This window comes from Podarcis tiliguerta (genome assembly GCF_965153285.1).
Source record: "Podarcis tiliguerta genome assembly, chromosome: 1".
Lineage (NCBI taxonomy): Eukaryota > Metazoa > Chordata > Lepidosauria > Squamata > Lacertidae > Podarcis > Podarcis tiliguerta.
Window position 1 is genome coordinate 133,018,488 of NC_139534.1, and position 19,225 is coordinate 133,037,712.

Genomic DNA, 19,225 nt, shown 5'->3' on the forward strand with positions numbered 1-19,225 from the left:
GTTTGGTTTCCTGGAGAAATTTGTAAATTTAATGAAGCTCCATCCTACTGCTGCCAAGGTATCTTGGTGCCTTGTTCCTCTGTGGTGAAACTCTTCTCCATATTTTTGGTTTCGGAGAGTTTATTTTAAGAGGGGTGTGTGTGCCTTTTCAGGGCCTGTCAGTGTGAGTTGCACGTCTCCAAAACAGAAGTCTCAGAAGCCCAGCGCAGTTGTTAGCACCTGTTCCAGGGCTGGGGAGAAATGCGAGCGAAGAGGGATTCAGGGACAAGAATTTATTTGCCATTTCAGCATACTGCTTGAGTCATCTGGAGCTAAATCAAGCCATGCCCCACCAGGAGGGACAATCTCCTTCTGCAGACAGCTAGATGCCTGTAATATGTGTTTGGGTTCATTCTCCTTCTGCTTGTTGATGTGGTGCTCAAACAAGTCCATTCATGTTTCCCAGTTGCAGAGGATTCAATATCCTACCCCAACTTTTGGCACCTTCAAAGTGCATGCACCCCACAACTGTAAAGGAGTCCCCTCAATGTGCAGGTCTGGATTTAGACACTAGCAGAAGATATATTGCATAGCTATGATCCTTCCTAATTCATGTGAGTGAGATCAGCAGAGTACAGTTCTTTGCAGCTTAAACTCAGAAGCTAAGACAAGGTTGTTTTAAACTTTTAGAAACAATTATGCAAGATGCTTTAAGGTGCAGTGGATTTTCCTGGGATTAACACTTTTTCTCCCCCTTAAAAGCAAAAATCACAGTTTTGTGAAGAAGTAAAAGTAGGACTTACTTACATAATCTAGGTCTTGAAGCAACAATTGCAGTAGCAAAATGAAGGCAAGCTTATAACTATTATCTAAGTTACAAAAGCTCAAAACTTAAGTTCAAAAAATGGCATCTGAGGTGCAGAGCTCAGACATGTATATGTGGTCAGCTTGGAATCACGATGAAGAAAGAGGAGGCTGCTCAGAAAGGAAGTCTGTAGTCTTGCAGCTTCCTGCCAAGGCAGACAAAGGAAGTAATCTCACAGAATTCTCTCTAGCAAATTTTACAAGAAAGCTCGTCCACAGGTTGACCACACCTATCAGCCAATCACCCATTCCCACCACCCTTCGGAGTAATACCCCTCCCTCTCATGATATATAAAGGTCTGTTGACTTCTGTTTCAGTGTAGAGTCATATCTCGGGATGAATACACTTCAGCTTAAATATTTTCGGTCGCGCTCTGCGGTGTCCCAGAAGTAACGGAGTGTGTTACTTCCAGGTTTCGCCACTCGCACATGCGCAGACACTCAAAATGACATCACACACATGTGCGGAAGCGGCGAAACACGACCCGTGCATGTGCAGATGCATCTTACGTTCGCTTCAGGATGCGAACGGGGCTCCGGAACGGATCCCGTTCACATCCAGAGGTACCACTGTATCTGAAGAAGTGTGCATGCACACGAAAGCTCATAACAAGAACAAACTTAGTTGGTCTCTAAGGTGATACTGGAAGGAATTTTTTTATTTTGTTTCGGGGGGGGGGGGGACTCTGTGAGCCTCAATCCTTTGATGTGCCTATCAGGCAAAGCATGAATTGTTGATCTGACTGCAATAAGGTCATCTCAATAAACCCCCTCGAGCCAAGGTTCTTCAGTGGAATCCAAAGCAGCAGAATTGTACTTCTGCATGCTGTACATAGTTAAACTGGATGGCCGCTAACCTAGAAGCCTTTAAAAGAGGATTAGGCCAACTGATGGAGTAGTGGGCCGTTGATGGCTCCTAGCCGTGATGGCTCTGTTCTGCCTCCACAGTTGGAAGCAGCAATGCTTCTGAACATCAGTTGCTGGAAGCTACAGGAGGGGAGAAGGGTCTTGTGCCCAAATGCTGCTTGCTGGTTCCCCACAGACGTTTGGTTGGCCACTGTGAGAACAGGATTCTGAACGAGATGGAGCATTGGCCCCAGCCAGCAGGCTCTTCCTACATTCTTTAGCGGTTTCCAAGTGGTTTAAAGTTTCCACTCTTGCCGTGCTGAGCATCCCTCTCCCCATGAAACTTTACAAGCCCATGGATAAAAACACAGAAGGGCAATGGCCACTCAGTTTAATCGCCTTGTGCATTTTACAGCCGGGAACTGAGGCTGGGACTCTCTCCTTTGCCAGCAGCCGAGGCATTTCCTGGGTCGATTTTATAGGCAGCTCCACATTAAGATGTAGATAGCCTATTGATCATGGTTGTTGCAGCCGGATGCAGCAATGATTATTCCTAAATAATAGGTTAAAAGCTTTCCGTGCCACGAGAGCTCCTCTGAAGTGTTGGGGGGAAGAGGGTGCAATCAAGCTCTGAAGGAAGGCTGCAAACAGCGGTGGATCTCCAGGGCCTGAGGAATATTGGAAGCTGTCTTCTGCTAAGTCAGATCATAGAATTGTAGAGTTGGAAGTGCAGTGAAGGAACAGACAGCTGTCCCTTACAGGGATCAAACCTGCAACCTTGGTGTTACCAATACCATGCTCTAACCAACTGAGCTATCCAGGCCCAAGTATCACCTCGGGTGGAGATTTCCCTGAACCGCAGTGTAACGTCCGGTAGGGGAACAGTCTAGCTAGAAGAGCTTTGTTTGCTCATTAATATTGTGAATGTGATTAAAATACCCCTGAGCTTCTGCGATGGTGCAGTACAATATGATACCTGTTATTGTTTTCTTTTGCAAATTGTGAATATGTGTTGTACGGCCCTTTCATTGATGGGGCTAGCAGCCAGGTGCCAAAATCCCCCTCTTTTCCTGATTCATTCCCTACCTGTTTCCACCCCCAGAACTTCTGTCTCCAGGTGGTGACAAGGAGATGGGTGCTTGTCAGATCCAAGAAAGGGGGAGGAACGCCTCTCTGCTTTTCTCTATATAGTGTAAGCACCTCAAACGAACAGCCCATTTACTGGAAATATAGAATCGTAGAATTGCAGGGAAGGGACGCTGAGGGTCATCTAGTCCAACCCCCTGCAATGCAGGAATTCCAGCTAAAGCATCCATGACAGATGGCCATCTGACCTCTGTCAATCTGCTGGGCTAGATGGCCCATTGACCTCATGAAGAGGGCTGCTCTTCATGTTTCATAGACGCGCTAAATCATTTGTAGAATACCATCCAGCAAACGAAAAGGGAGAACCGTTGCTTTCCCAACAAGAAAAATAGGTGCCAGAACTCATCATGAAGTTGTTACAGCCTTGAACCAATGCCAGTTTGACAAAAGCTGCGTTCGGCACCCATGGAGGTGCTGAAAACTACGGCAAGCTGTCTCTCTAGCTGGTTCGGGGATCAGCTCTGGTGCCGGTCAAATAAATGTGCTCCTCCTCGTTCTCTTAGATCAGGTCCATTTTGGGGGCCTAATTTGGCCCACCGTTTGATTGAATCTGGCCCTGTGGTAATATATGTCCTGGGGCAAAATCCTAAAAGAAGTTCAACAACTTTGATCAGCCTCATGCATGTTCACTTCATCAAACCTGGCCCTCTTTGAAAGAAGTTTGGGCACCCCTGTCTTAGATACAAGCAGGTGGCTAGGACAGTGTGGACGAGCCCTTGTGCAAACACACACATGTGCAACAGTAGAGTAGTGGGCTCGAAAGCTCAAAGCCCAGAGCTGCTACACAGGAGAGGGGTTGAAGGAAAGGAAATGCAAACGGACTTGCCCCGTAGCTTGTCCAAGAGCAGCTAGTAAGCTAGCTGGAATCATAGGTCTAAAAAAGAGTGTAGACTTGCACATGCTGGCCAGCTTCTGCTTTGCTCTTTTCAGAAGTACGTAAAGGCAAGAAGGGACATGGGTGGCGCTGTGGTCTAAACCACTGAGCCTCTTGGGCTTGCCGATCAGAAGGTCAGCGGTTCAAATCCCCATGAGAGGGTGAGTTCCTGTTGCTCTGTCCCAGCTTTGCCAACCTAGCAGTTCGAAAGCATGCCAGTGTAAGTAGATGAATAGGTACTGCTCTGGTGGGAAGGTAAACGTCATTTCCATGCGCTTTGTTTTCTGTCATGGTGTTGCATTGTGCCAGAAACAGTTTAGTCCTGCTGGCCACATGACCCGGAAAGCTGTCTGTGGACAAACGCTGGCTCCCTCGGCCTGAAAGCAAGATGAGCGCAGCAACCCCATAGTCGCCTTTGACAGGAGTTAACCGTCCAAGGGTCCTTTACCTTTTTTATGTGCAAGGATTATGCTGCTTCAAGAGGTACAGGGAGGTTTTCAACATCTGAGGGTTTTGTATTTGAATACTTTGCTGGAAGCTACCCAGGGTAGCAGGTGGCGCTGTGGGTTAAACCACAGAGCCTAGGGCTTGTCGATCAGAAGGTCGACAGTTCGAATCCCTGTGACGGGGTGAGCTCCCTTTGCTCGGTCCCTGCTCCTGCCAACATAGCAGTTTGAAAGCACAAAGTGCAAGTAGATACATAGGGACAGCTGCAGCAGGAAGGTAAACGTCATTTCCATGTGCTCTGGTTTCTGTCATGGTGTTCCATTATGTAATGGCCTGGGACTCGGGCTCAGACTCGGAACCAGAGGAGTCTCAGGCTGCACCGGATCCTTTGCCTCAGGCATCATCTGAACCAAGTCTGGGGCCTGATCCTGAAGAGTCCCAGTCTGCACAGGTTTCCCTGCAAGAAACACCAGCTGGGCCGAGTCAGGGGCCTGAGCCTGCCCTGGCTCCAGATGTAGAGATGATCTCGTTGCCTCCAGCTGGGCCATCACTTACAGCTGCTCCACTACTGGTTGGGTCAGGGGAGGCTGAGGTGGCCTCTGGGTCTAGTAACCCACCGTCGTCTCCCAAGCTGCAGAGACTAAGGTCTGAGAGAAGGAGACACCTGAGTACTTGCAGGAGGAGTGCTTGTCTTTGGGTGAAACAGGGAGGTGAGTCGCCAGGGGATCAGGACCGGCCGTTACCCCGACAGAGATAAAAGGCTGTCGGACCCCACCCCAGGTTGCAGGAGCAACATTGCTGTTTGCCAGATCCTGCCTGTGATCCTGTGCCTCACCTGGCTTGGTTTCCTGCCTCGGCCCTGTCGGACTGACTCCTCGCGGAACCCTTGGATTCAGGACCGGACCTGGACCGAGTCACTCAGGTTACCCCCAGGCCCAGCACACATTGCACCAGGAGAAGTTTAATCATGTTGGCCTCATGACCTGAAATGCTGTCTGTGGACAAACCCCAGCTCCCTTGGCCTGAAAGCAAGATGAGCGCCACAACCCCACAGTCGCCTTTGACTGGACTTAGCCATCCAGGGGTCATTTACCTTTTTTTAGCTAAAGGCGAGAAGCGGTTGGGGGGAGCACGAGCCCGCAATGGTCCGCACCTGAGAGGTGCCAGAACTGTGCTCAGGTGCACTTCAGCTGCTGAGTGCCTCACTCCTGCAGAGAATCCACCTATGGCCCCCACCCCCCACCCCTGGAATCCTGCCAGACAAACAGTACCTAATTAACTTGATCCCAGGCGGATGGAGACATCTGTAGAGCTACACTTGCAAAAGATCAAGTTCTCTTGCCGTTCTCCCCCTCTCCCCTCTCCTCTCCTCCCCCCCCCCTTTTAAGAAAGAGGCATTTATAAAAATTAGAGGTACCAACCTGTGTAAATCCTTCAGCAGTATTTGCATTTAAATTGAAAATGTGAATGCATCTGGTCTCATAAGTGCCAAGTAATTACTTGATATTAAAAAGTTTTGAGATGCCCTGGTAGGATAATGCCTTGCTGCTTAATTGCACCGACACTTTTTGGAAGTTGGGGATTTGTTAAATGCTAAGGAGCGGAGGAGGAGCCCCACCAGGAGCAGAGGAAGGCGCTGCTGGCGTCTGGAAGGAGAGGAGCGCGGGGAGACGCTGTTTGCGGAGCCGGACTGTGGCTCCTTCCAGTTCAGTATCGCCCACATGGACTGGCAGCTGCAACTCTCTGGGGATTCAGACGGGGGTCTCTATTGCAGTTAGGACTGTTCCAAGATTTCCGGAGCCTCCCTGTGTCCCAACGGCCCCGTGCCTCCCTTCCCTTTTCCGATGGCAGTCCCCTGACAGTCTTGCTAGTTCCACAGATTCTCTTAATTTGTTTTGCCAGTCTGATTTAGATGGGGTAGCATCTGGGGCAGCTGCAGTTTGTTAAGGGCACTGCAGGTTGTTATAAGACCCCCCTATTCCCATCCCGGGGGACACGGGTGGCGCTGTGGGTAAAAGCCTCAGCACCTAGGGCTTGCCGATCGAAAGGTCGGCGGTTCGAATCCCCACGACGGGGTGCGCTCCCGCTGTTCAGTCCCAGCGCCTGCCAACCTAGCAGTTCGAAAGCACTCTCGGGTGCAAGTAGATAAATAGGGACCGCTTACTGGCGGGAAGGTAAACGGCGTTTCCGTGTGCTGAGCTGGCTCGCCAGAGCAGCGATGTCACGCTGGCCATGTGACCCGGAAGTGTCTCCGGACAGCGCTGGCCCTCGGCCTCTTTGGGTGAGATGGGCGCACAACCCTAGAGTCTGTCAAGACTGGCCCGTACGGGCAGGGGTACCTTTACCTTTACCTTTATTCCCCTCCCAGAACCACCAATCCCTTTTCCCAGGGAGCTCCTGCAATTGTAGCTTTGGCAGGGGGAAAATGAGAGTCTCCTAACAGCCACCAGCACCCTCAAGAAACTATAGTTCCCAGGATTCTTGGGAAAGCCATGTGTGCTTCAAAGCGGCACTGTAGTCCTTTAAATGCACGGTGTGAATGTGGCTTTGATCGTGAAGTGGGGGCGAGAAAGAGAAAAAAGACTCAGCAGAATTTCCTCGGGGGGAAAGAAACAGTCTTCTGAGAATTGTTGGCTCAGCTCTAGCCCAATTTGCTTCGTCTCGCAGGCCGGCTCCTTACTACAGCCGACGCCACGGGCTTTGCATGGTCAAACCCGTAAACACCCTCTGCAGAGGCCGACGTGAGCAGCCCTGGGTCCCTGGTGGGTGCTTCAGAGGCGGCTGACTTTGCCATAAGTATTCCAGCAAAGCCTGTTGACAGAAGGGAGCTGAAAGCCTCCCTTTGATGCCATTCATGTCCTGCTAAATGTGCATTTGCAAGATAGGGATGTTTGGGCAGATTAGAGGAATGCTTGGGGTGGAGGAAGGCCAGCACAGCTACACCTCGAGAGGACGCGGAGAAGTTGTCGCCAAGGCGGTTGCAACTTAATTTGTGCATTAGCAATGCAGTTGGTTGAGGCAGGGGACAGGAGGGGCTGGTTTTGGCCACAGGGAGGGCTTAGGACATGTTTTGGAATTGCTTAAGAAGGTGTTCTTGAGTAGGTGAGTCTTGCAGGTGTGGCGTTTCCTGAGTGTGAAGCAGTCAACTGCTAAAATGGCCTCCCTTTTTTATAAAAGTATCAAATCCTTTAAGGCAAACGCCCGTCCAAAACAGCTTAAAATGATCAGGGAGGAAAGATGAAAGGAACATTTAAAGTAAAGCAGAAAGCTACAACTCAGCAGCACTCCATATAGAATCAGAGAATTGTGGAGTTGGAGGTAAAAAAGGGAAAGGTAAAGGACCCCTGGCAGTTAAGTCCAGTCGCGGACGACTCTGGGGTTGTGCACTCATCTCGCTCTATAGGCCGAGGGAGCTGGCATTTGTCCGCAGACAGTTTTTCCAGGTCATGTGGCCAGCATGACTGAGCCGCTTCTGGTGAACCAGAGCAGCGCACAGAAATGCTGTTTACCTTCCCGCTGGAGCGGTACCTATTTATCTACTTGCACTTTGACGTGCTTTTGAACTGCTAGGTTGGCAGGAGCAGGGACCGAGCAACGGGAGCTCACGCTGTCGCGGGGATTCGAACTGCCAACCTTCTGATCGGCAAGCCCAAGAAGCTCTGTTGTGCAAACCACAGTGCCACCTGCATCCCATGTGGAGTTGGAAGTCCAACCCCCTGCAACGCAGGAATCTCAGCTAAAGCATCCATGACAGGTGACCATCTAACCTCTGCTAAAAAAAACCTCCAAAGAAGGAGAGTCCACAAACTCTTGAGGGAGACGGTTCCACTGTCAAACAGCTCGTAATCCTTTAGAACCGGTGCTCCCAGTCACCAGCCTGTCAGCCACATTCTGGATCAGTTGTAGTTTCTGGAATAAGATGTTTGAAGATGGCTCTCATCTCATAGAATCACAAAAACATAGAGTTGGAAGGAACCCCAAGGTACCCTAAGGATAATATAGTCTACCCGCCCCCCCCCCTGCAATATCATAGAATCATAGAATCATAGAGTCGGAAGAGACCACAAGGGCCATCGAGTCCAACCCCCTGCCAAGCAGGAAACACCATCAGAGCACTCCTGACATATGGTTGTCAAGCCTCTGCTTAAAGACCTCCAAAGAAGGAGACTCCACCACACTCCTTGGCAGCAAATTCCACTGTCAAACAGCTCTTACTGTCAGGAAGTTCTTCCTAATGTTTAGGTGGAATCTTCTTTCTTGTAGTTTGGATCCATTGCTCCGTGTCCGCTTCTCTGGAGCAGCAGAAAACAACATGGCTATCATATCACCCCTTAACCTCCTCTTCTCCAGGCTAAACATGCCCAGCTCCCTTAGCCGTTCCTCATAAGGCATCATTTCCAGGCCTTTGACCATTTTGGTTGCCCTCCTCTGGACACGTTCCAGTTTGTCAGTGTCCTTCTTGAACTGTGGTGCCCAGAACTGGACACAGTACTCCAGGTGAGGTCTGACCAGAGCAGAATATCTCCTCTCAGTCTTCTCTTCTCCAAGCTAGACCAGCCAACTCCCTCAAGCATTCCTCAGGAGGCTTGGTTTCCAAAGCCTTGGTCAAAAGAGTCAAAGCAATTGAGTGTGGATGAGAGATTTCTGTATTTGCCATGCATACGACTAGGGGGGAGGGAGCTGTCCTGATGTGAACTATGGATGCCCTCGTAAGACCTTTCCCAGCATGCATTGCTGCACATCCGGCCACGAAATTGCCAAATGACGTAAGAACCGTGTCGTGACACAGAGGGACGATGAGCTCGTCTAGAGCCTTCTGCCTTTTGTTGCGATAATGTCCCCCTTGGTCAGTCCACCATTGCATCAGTCCAGGGCAACAGACTGTCAGCGGTGTCCTAATTTCACCCACACCTCATCCTCCTGGGAAGTAAGGGGGTGTGGAATCAGCAGCCAGAGAAATAAGGGGGCGTGGAAGTTCTCCTAGGCTGCGGAGTCCGTGCTGCTGCTGCTGAAATTTGCATTTTGCTATTTGTCTTGCACAGTTTGCATTCAGCCTGAATGTTTGCTTGCTAAAACGTTCGGCCCGTGTCTTTGTCTTCATGGCACTTTTCCAGCACGAAGCAAAACAGAGACACTTATAGGAGCAGGAATCGTATGGGTGGCACTTAAAAAGTGGCTTATCTTTTAAGGTGGCTTGGGGAGCATCAAACTTCAGCACGCCCAGAGGCTAAGTGAGAGCAGCAGGCCAGGCAGAGAGGCACAGTGGTTGCTTCTCCTTGGCCTCATGGCTACAGCATAACACAGCAAAGCACATTCAGTCCAAAGGAAAATGTAGAATTTTTTTGGGGGGGGGGATTAGCTGTTACTTACAGAACTGCTGGCCCAACAGAGATGCTCTCCCTTTTTGACGGTTTGCCATAGTGTTGTGTCTCACTCAAGGAAGGGGGGGGGGGAATCTTACTTTGTTTCTTGTTATTTCTCTGCCCTTCCACCTAAGGCCCCAGGGTTTGGTTGCAACAGTGAAAACACAATATTAAAATCAGTTTAAAGAAACTTACAATCACAGAAATAATGTAGGAGCTGAAAATATACATCCCAGGTTGTCAAAAGCCATTCGTCATTTGCCAGAAGCTGCACAATGAAGGTGTCAGGCACACTTCTGTGGGGAAGGGGTTTCCCAGCTCAGGGGCCACTACAGAGAAGGCCCTGTGCTGCCACCCCTTGAGCCTCAGTGGGTGGAGGAATGACCAAAAGGGCCCCCTCTGCCTATCCCAGCACCCAAGAGAGTCTGTAAGGAAGGAGGTGGTTTTTTAGGTATTTGGGTTATATCTGCGTTGTTTTAATGAGAAACGACCTTATTCTAGCATTTCAAACCATTGCATGAACCCAACACACAGTTATCCTCTGCAATCTGCACTTCTTTGAATTTTGCAAAACGCTTCTCCAACCAAATAATGTGTATTAAAGGGTGCATAAGAATGTGTGTATTAGTGGGGAAAGCATCATGAACGCATTATATGAAAGGAAGCAGCTTGCAGAATTATGCACATTAGTCAAAAGTGCATACAAAAAATGTGTACATTAAGAGAAATTTGCACTAAATTGCCAGCAAAGTTTCATGCAGCTTTTGAAACATTATACTTGTGTTGCAAGTTGCTGAAAAAATGTGGACAACCCAGTTGGAAAAGCTGTGAGAAGTGTAGAAATTGAAATGGAAACAACAGGAAATACTGACAATAGAAGACTGGAGATTGAAGTTGTTGGACTATGCTGAATTGGATAAGATGACTGGGAAGTTTAGATATTTAAGAGACCAAAAGCTTACAGAGGACTGGGGAAAATTTGTTGAATATCTGGAGAGTATAAGTGAGGGTCAAATAACGCTAGAGGGTTTCAAAAGAGCACTGTGAAAATGTGAGAGGTATTGTTAAAAGGGAATAGAGGAAAAAGATTCAAGCAATGACAATATAAACAAAGGAAATGCGTAAATTAATAATGACTACGAAAGATTTACGGAAAAGCTGAAGGAAGTTCAAAAAGAAAGATTTGGAAAAATTTGAATGTGAAAACAATGTATGTTTTGTTTTGTTTTTGTTGTAAATTAATAAAAATTATTAAAATAAAAAAGAGAAGTGTAGAAATTGGCAGGTTCCTGTATCCCTGGTCTCACCTGTGGGGTGAATCAAAAGGGGTCCTTGCCCGCAACTCACCTTGCGCTTCTCTTCCCTTTAGCCTTGAAGAAAGGGCGGTTCTGGATCACGCCTGACCCGTATCACAAAGACGACAACATCCAGATCGGCCGGGAGGTCAAGATCTCCTGCCAGGTGGAGGCGGTCCCTTCCGAGGAGCTCATCTTCAGCTGGTTCAAAAACGGCCGGCCGCTGCGCAGCTCGGAGAGGATGGTCATCACGCAGACGGACCCCGACGTCTCCCCGGGGACCACCAACCTGGATATCATTGACCTGAAGTTCACGGACTTTGGGACATACACCTGTGTTGCATCCCTGAAGGGCGGGGGGATTTCGGACATCAGCATCGATGTCAACATTTCCAGCAGCACAGGTGAGGGCATTTCCGTCACTCTTGGAGTCTGATTTGGCAGCCAGAATGGGAGGCAAGAGATCATGTGTCAGGTGGCTGTTGCGGTTGCTCGAGAGTAACCAGGCAGGACTCCGACCTGTCATTTTCATTTTTATTTTATTTTTTTTAAATAATATTTATTAGAAGGTTAATAGTTACAGAAAGAAAGAAAGCAAAAAAACAACAAAGAATTTAACAAACAATACATCAAAGATATAAAAAGAAAACAAAAAAAAATACATCAAAACAACAAGAAAAACAAAAACATTTAAACGCATCCAATTTCCATATCTTTACCTTTCATTTACTTGTTTCATTGACCTCCTCACACCTCCCTTTTTTGTATTCTAGTTCAATTAGCTATTTCAGCAAATCCTTTCCATCTTTCTCAATTTTTTGTTCTATAATTTATCTTAGCACTATCTAACTTTAGATTTTCCACTTTGGCCCGCCGACCTGTCATTTTCAGGCTTTATTTTGATGCAAACTATTTACAGTGAAGAGCCCCAAAGCTCATGTCTGGCTCAATCGCTAGCAGAATCCGAGACTGGTCTCTTTTGGGGCCTCCCCAAACATAAGATTTTTGTTACGCCCAAACATCTCCTCCCCTCTCTGTGCCTCAAACTACTGCGAGTCATTTTGGACTCACAGCTGTCCATGGAGGCGCAGGTTAATTCTGTGTCCAGGGCAGCTGTCTACCAGCTCCATCTGGTACACAGGATGAGACCCTACCTGCCTGCGGACTGTCTCACCAGAGTGGTGCATGCTCTGGTTATCTCCTGCTTGGACCACTGCAATGCACTCTACGTGGGGCTACCTTTGTAGGTGACCCGGAAACTGCAATTAATCCAGAATGCGGCAGCTAGACTGGTGACTGGGAGTGTTCGCCGGGACCACATAACACTGGTCTTGAGAGATCTGCATTGGCTCCCAGTATCTTTCTGAGCACAATTCAAAGTGTTGGTGCTGACATTTAAAGCCCTAAACGGCCTCGGTCCTGTATACCTGAAGGAGCGTCTCCACCCCCATCGTTCAGCCCGGACACTGAGATCCAGCGCCGAGGGCCTTCTGGCGGGTCCCTCGTTGTGAGAAGTGAGGTTACAGGGAACCAGACAGAGGGCCTTCTCGGTAGTGGCACCCACCTGTGGAACACCCTCCCTTCAGATGTGAAGGAAATAAGCAGCTATCCTATCTTTAAAAGACATCTGAAGGCAGTTTTTAATATTTAATGTTGTGCTGTTTTGAACACTTGATTGGGAGCCGCCCAGAGTGGCTGGAGAAACTTAGCCAGATGGGCGGGGTATAAATAATAAATTATTATTATTATTATTATTATTATTATTATTATTATTATTATTATATGCGCAGGATGGGCGATGGCAAGGGCGTGTTTCCCTCCTGTCCGGCCTGCCCAGGAGCAGTGTTAAGGCTCTAACCAGCATCCTCTGGTCCTTCCACCTCTTCTCCACTGGAGGTGGGGCTTTCCTCCTCAATGGAAGAGGAACTGCTTTGCAAGATTTTTGGAGGCTCCCTGTAACACAACTGCCCTTCTATTTCTCGCCTCTGGGCCGACGGCAGCTCCCTGACATAATGTTTATTTATTAATGGCATTTATGGCCCAACTTTTCCTCCAAGGTGGGGTCCATAGTTCTCCTCCAGCTGCTCCTCATTGAATCCCCACAACAACCACAACCCTGGGAGTTAGTTTAGGCTGAGAGAAGCAGGGACTGGCCCAAGGTCACCCAGTGAGCTCCCAGCTCCTAGACCAACACTCTACTGGTGTTTCTCAAGCTGGGGTCCCCAGCTGGTTATGGACTACAACTCCCGTCTCCTCTAGCTAGCAGTGGTCAGGGATGATGGGAGTTGTAGTCCAACAACAGCAACTGAGGACCCAAGTTTGAGAAACATTGCTCCAACCCCTCCACCACTGTGGAGATTCAGTTGGGTGGGCAGTGGATGGAGACCAGCTGCACGGTTGTCACGGAGCCTTGAGACTCCGTTAGGTTTCCAGGAGTGATGGGCAGCCGTCTCCTCACCACTCATTTCAACAGGGGCAAATATCAAAGGAGCTAATTTGGGCTGGGATTCATCATTGCCTCACCTCTTCATTGTTAAAACCATGCCCAAGGTGACTTGCAACATGAACAGATTTGCACAATTACAAAAAATATATATAACCCTAGCTAGTTATGAGCTAGGTGGACCAGTGGGTCTGGTTCCGTATGAGGCCAGACCCTCCAAGTATCCCAATTTCCCATGCCTGGAATCACAGAAGCCTTCCCAGTTTCTGATTGGATCCTGGAATGTCCCACTTTTCCCTCACTGGAGAAATGGTGGAGAGGGTGGAATAGGATGCCCCTGTATTCATTGGAGAAAAGTCAGATGGGGTGGAATAGGATGTCCCTATTTTCACTGGAGGAATGTTGAAGGGTATGTAAGGCCACCTACTGTATTGATAGGGATCCCGATCCTGTGAATAGAATGCATTCTGCAAATTAAGCACCTCGGCGTAGGCCCCAATTCAGCCTAATTTAGTCTGTCTATTACTTAATGCTCAGAGCACCAGAGGGGAGGAAGGAAGAGCTCACGAAGCTTTAGATTTGATTTCTAAGAAAGATGAACATTTTGGGAGGGTGACCAAGGAGGTTGTCAGGGAAGAAGAGTAGGTGAGTTTTCAGCTGAGGACTGAAAGGCAAGAGGCGCTCCCATTGTCTGATGCTTTTGTAAAGCCAAACACCCTGACCTGTAAAGCAGACGTTGTGTCCTGGGAATGAGTGTCTCTCCACAGTCTCCTGGTCCTTTGTGGTATGAGTAACACGCCTCCTGGGACAACTTCGAGGAAGGCAGGCTGCTGACTCACCAGAAGGAGAAGGAGGGGTTGGACAATGAAGGGGGCAGAGATTCAGTCGCAGTCGGAGGCAGCAATGCCAGTCACAGGAGGGAGGAGTTGCCCTTGTGCTTGGATCCTGCTTGCAGGTTTCCCACAGGCATCTGTGAGAACAGGATGTTGGTGTAGACGGGCCACTGGCCTGATCCTGCAGGGATCTTCCTGGGTTCTTATTACCAGGGGTTGGGCTAGATTGACCTTGGGGGTCCCTTCCAACTCGACAATTCATGATGCTGATCGTTAGACAACAGAACTGGCATCCTACGGGAGGCAGTGATGGCTACCCTGGAGTACTGTGTCCAGTTCTGGGCACCTCCGTTCAAGAAGGACACTGACAAACTGGAACGTGTCCAGAGGAGGGCAACCAAAATGGTCAAAGGCCTGGAAACGAGGCCTTATGAGGAACGGCTAAGGGAGCTGGGCATGTTTAGCCTGGAGAAGAGGAGGTTAAGGGGTGATATGATAGCAATGTTCAAATATATAAAAGGATGTCACATAGAGGAGGGAGAAAGGTTGTTTTCTGCTGCTCCAGAGAAGCGGACACGGAGCAATGGATCCAAACTACAAGAAAGAAGATTCCACCTAAACATTAGGAAGAACTTCCTGACAGTAAGAGCTGTTTGACAGTGGAATTTGCTGCCAAGGAGTGTGGTGAAGTCTCCTTCTTTGGAGGTCTTTAAGCAGAGGCTTGACAACCGTATGTCAGGAGTGCTCTGATGGTGTTTCCTGCTTGGCAGGGGGTTGGACTCGATGGCCCTTGTGGTCTCTTCCAACTCTATGATTCTATGATTCTATACCAACTTGGATGGGCTGAACAGAGGAGTGGACAGATTCATGGAGGACAATGCTATTGATAACTACTAGGCATCCTGGCTATTTTGCACCTCCACACTTGGAGGCAGAATTGATTCTGAACATCAGTTGCTGGAAACCACAAGAAGGGAGAGTGTGACATGCCAGCCCAATCTCTAGGCGGTGAGAGACCTCCTGCGCTTACCCAGGAGTTAGTTTCCTTGGAATGAAGGTCAGTGGAGACTGTGGTGTCTTTAGAATATTTGGATTTGTTGGCACATAGATACATCCTGAGCATAGGATGGAGGAGCTCACAGCATTGACACTCCAATGGGTGTCAATGGGCTTCTTCATTAGCTGCAGTTTTGGACCCAGCACAGAGCAAGCGAGATGTCAGGTGCTGGCTGGAGATGTCAGGAGGGGTGGGAGGCACCAGCCAAGGAAGAAGACTCAGGGGAGGAAGACTCAGAGCCTGGGCAGTGGTGGTGGGACACTGAGGATAGGCCGGAGAATGAAGGTGGGGGACAGGAGGGTTGGAGGCTGAAGAAGCGACTGGCTTGAGTGAGAGAGAAGAGCTAGAGCAGAAAGCAATGCAGACTCAGGACATGAAGCAGAGAAGGAGGGGCTGCTTGTCTCCAAGGTCACAGAGAGCCTTGTATGTAGCAGAACGGTAGGCATGGTGGCCCCACCCCAACTTAGTTTAAGGCTGCTTGGGAGACATCCAGCTGGGGAGGAGACTTAGTGGGAAGTAGAAGGCAGAGAGCTTCAGTCCTGGCAACTGTTTCATGGGGACCAGTCCTTTTTTATAGGCATTGCTGCCTGGCACGCTGTTTTCTTGAAGGAAGAGCTAACCATTCATTCTGCTTGTCTACATCTTGAGTGCTGACCTGCATCTAAACCAGCTGACAGCAGGGTACAGTCCTCTGAGAATTGAAAGGAACTCAGGGCATCATCCAGGCTGACCCCGGCCCTCAAGCTCATTACAGGCACGCACACAATATGTCAGGCCCTGGAAAGGTGGGCATTTGCCCCCAACATCCTCGCTGGCCAGCCTATCAGTTCTGGTGGGCCTGCGGGCGAGAGAATCCCCACCCCTCCTCTAGGATTTTAAATCAATAGAAGACAGAATGTGAGCAATGTTCATGGATCCTAAAGTAACTTTGCTCAGGGTTGCCAACATCCTTCTTTCCTTTAGCACAACACAGCTGCTCATAACTCACAGCAAGACCCAAATGTTGAAGTGCAGTGTGAATACAGGTCTTATTGGATGTCCATGGCATGATGGATGGGCGACGGACACGGCTGTGTTGTGACCGTCTCGCCAGGTTGCCGCCGGGCCGTTCCACACAGTGGCGTATTTCTTCTCCAGCAGAAAGTAACCGATGCATTATTGTTAGTTGTGATGGATTCATTTGGAAGAGGGATTGGAGATATCAGAAGCATCCATCAGAAGGTCGGACCTGAAAGCTCTCCATAACTTCCTCGGGCAGTGATGGATGGGCGATGATGGATGGAGAAAGGGCTGAGAGGAAGAAAGCCTTGAGGTAGAACCAATCTCCTTGGGTGTCCTCTTAGTCATCAACACTGTCTAGAGGGCAGAACTTGATCACAATCGCACAGCCAACTCCAAGTGCATGTGAAGGTCATTGAGAGTTACTCATCACTGTTTGGACTTGCAGGGATAGCAAAGAGATATTTCGAAACATTTCCATAATGTCCAACAATTCACACACACATATACCGTATATATATCAAATCCCAAGTAGTGCTAAGTCACTACATGAGTGGAATGACTTCTGCTTCCGCAGCGGGACTTCCACCTCTCCCCACATGCCCCCAGATCTGTTCTGCACATTCCTCTGTGACTCCCCAGGTGGATTTAAAATCATAGAATTGTTGAGTTGGGAGGGACCCCAAGAGCCATCCAGTCCAACCCCCTGAAATGCAGGAATCTCAGCTCAAGATTCCCTGACAGGAGGCAACCTTTTTGAAGACCTCCAATGCAGGAGAGTCCACCACCTTCCGGTGGCTCCTTTCCACTGCCGAACGGCTCTTACTGTCAGAAAGTTCTTCCTAATGTTTAGTTGGACTCTCCTTCCTTGTCATCTGAATCCATTGGTTCAGGTTCTACTCTCCAGAGCAGCAGAAAGCAAGCCTGCTCCATCTTCCATGGGGCAGCCCTTCAGGTATATGAAGAAGGCTTTCCCATTGTCTCTCAGTCTCTTCTTCTTCCAAACTCCTGTTCCTCTACAATTCTATGATGATGTGATGGGACAGCAGCCCTCTCCTGACTTCTGGGTGTTTTAAGGTTTTTAATATACTGTATGGCTGTTTGTTTTCTGAAAGTTGTTTTGTAAGCTTCTTGGAGTTGACTTGGCAAAACCCTACAAGATCTCCCTACTCCACATGTGCCCACTCGATCGCTTCAATTGGCAGAATGGGCAGCTGCCACGTGGTACCAGTTCCGCATTAGCGAGAAGCTGATCGTTTCGTGAGACAGCATGTACTCTGTGGAACTCCCTGCCTATTGAGATCAAGCAGGCACCTTCACTGTGCTTTTTCCAGTGCATTCCTTTTTAGACAAGCCTGCCCAGATTTTCTTCTTTTATCTTTTTGTAAACCGCTTTTGTTTACAATCAAGCGGTATATAAATTTTGTGAATTAAATAAACAAGTGGTGGTGATGATGATGATGATGATGATGATATCATCATCATTATCATCTGACTTTCAAACAGCTTCTCCCATCCTCTCCTCCTCTTCAACTAGGCAAAGGTAAAAGAAGGGAACTTGGGTGGCGCTGTGGTCTAAACCACTGAGCCCCTTGGGTTTGCCGATCGCAAGGTTGGTGGTTCAAATCCCCGCTACGGGGTGAGCTCCCATTGCTCGGTCCCTACTCCTGCCAACCTAGCAGTTCGAAAGCACGTCAAAGTGCAAGTAGATAAATAGGTACCGCTGCGGCGGGGAGGTAAACGGCGTTTCCGTGCGCTCTGGCACTCGTCACGGTCCTCCGTGCGCCAGTAGTGGTTTAATCCTGCTGGCCACTTGACGCGGAAAGCTGTCTGTGGAAAACGCCGGCTCCCTCGGCCTGAAAGCGAGATGAATTCCACAACCCCATAGTCGCCTTAACCGCCCAGGGGTCCTTTACCTTTACCTTCAACTAGGGTAACCTCGCCAAAAGTTAGGGCACAGGCTGGTTGCTACAGAACATCCATCAGGATTCCTGTTCTGAGTCATTTCTGGAGAAGTTGTTTCTTTCTCTGCCCCCCCCCCCCCCTTTTTATCGTACAGCGTGAGTCACAGTTGGAATCTGTGTTCAGCTCTTTGAGCAAGGAAGTGGCGGGTCAGGGTGGCCTCTCCTCCTTTTGACTGACCTTTTTATCTGCAAAATGCACTCACTAATTGAATGTCACACTCTCAAGAGACCAAAGGGAGCCTGTTCTTCCCGGTGCTTTTGCTCCCTTCCCCGGATGAGCCTGGCGGGGAAGGAGAGAAACAACCATCTCTTCATTCCGAAAGCAACCGCTGGAGTATTTTGTTACCTTTAAATAAATGTGCCCGTTGCAATCATGGCAAGAGTAAATTCCTACACTGTAATTAATGGCTCGGCCGAGACTTCTTAAAAACGGCAAGCCTTACTCAGAGTAATAATAATAATAATAATAATAATAATAATAATAATAATTTATTATTTATACCCCACCCATCTGGCTGGATCCCCCCAGCCACTCTAGGCAGCTTCCAACAAAAAGCAGTAAAATACAATAACCTATTAAACTTTAAAAGCTCCCCTAAACAGGGCTGCCTTCAGATGTCTTCTAAAAGTTTGGTAGCTATTTTTCTCTTTGACATCTGATGGGAGGGCGTTCCACAGGGCGGGTGCCACCACCGAGAAGGCCCTCTGCCTGGTTCCCTGTAACCTGGCTTCTCGCAATGAGGGAACCGCCAGAAGGCCCTCGGAGCTGGACCTCAGTGTCCAGGCAGAACGATGGGGGTGGAGACGCTCCTTCAGGTATACAGGACCGAGGCTGTTTAGGGCTTTCAAGGTCAGCCCCAACACTTTGAATTGTGCTCGGAAACGTCCTGGGAGCCAGTGTAGGTCTTTCAGGACTGGTGTTATATGGTCTCAGTGGCTGCTCCCAGTCACCAGTCTAGCTGCCACATTCTGGATTAGTTGTAGTTTCCGGGTCACCTTCAAAGGTAGTCCCACATAGAGCGCATTGCAGTAGTCCAAGCAAGAGATAACCAGAGCATGCACCACTCTGATGAGACAATCTGCGGGCAGGAAGGGTCTCATCCTGCATAGCAGGT

At 48.8% G+C, this 19,225-nt stretch overlaps 1 protein-coding gene across 2 annotated transcripts in view; it reads left to right on the top strand.

Moving 5' to 3' along the window:
- Window positions 1-19,225, top strand: part of MDGA2 (MAM domain containing glycosylphosphatidylinositol anchor 2) — a 379,533-nt gene that overhangs the window by 248,494 nt on the left and 111,814 nt on the right. For both annotated transcript variants that reach the window (XM_083434972.1, XM_083434973.1), the window contains exon 7: window positions 10,889-11,218. In XM_083434972.1, coding sequence (XP_083291098.1) covers window positions 10,889-11,218 — 330 coding nt within the window. The remainder of the gene's footprint in view (window positions 1-10,888; window positions 11,219-19,225) is intronic.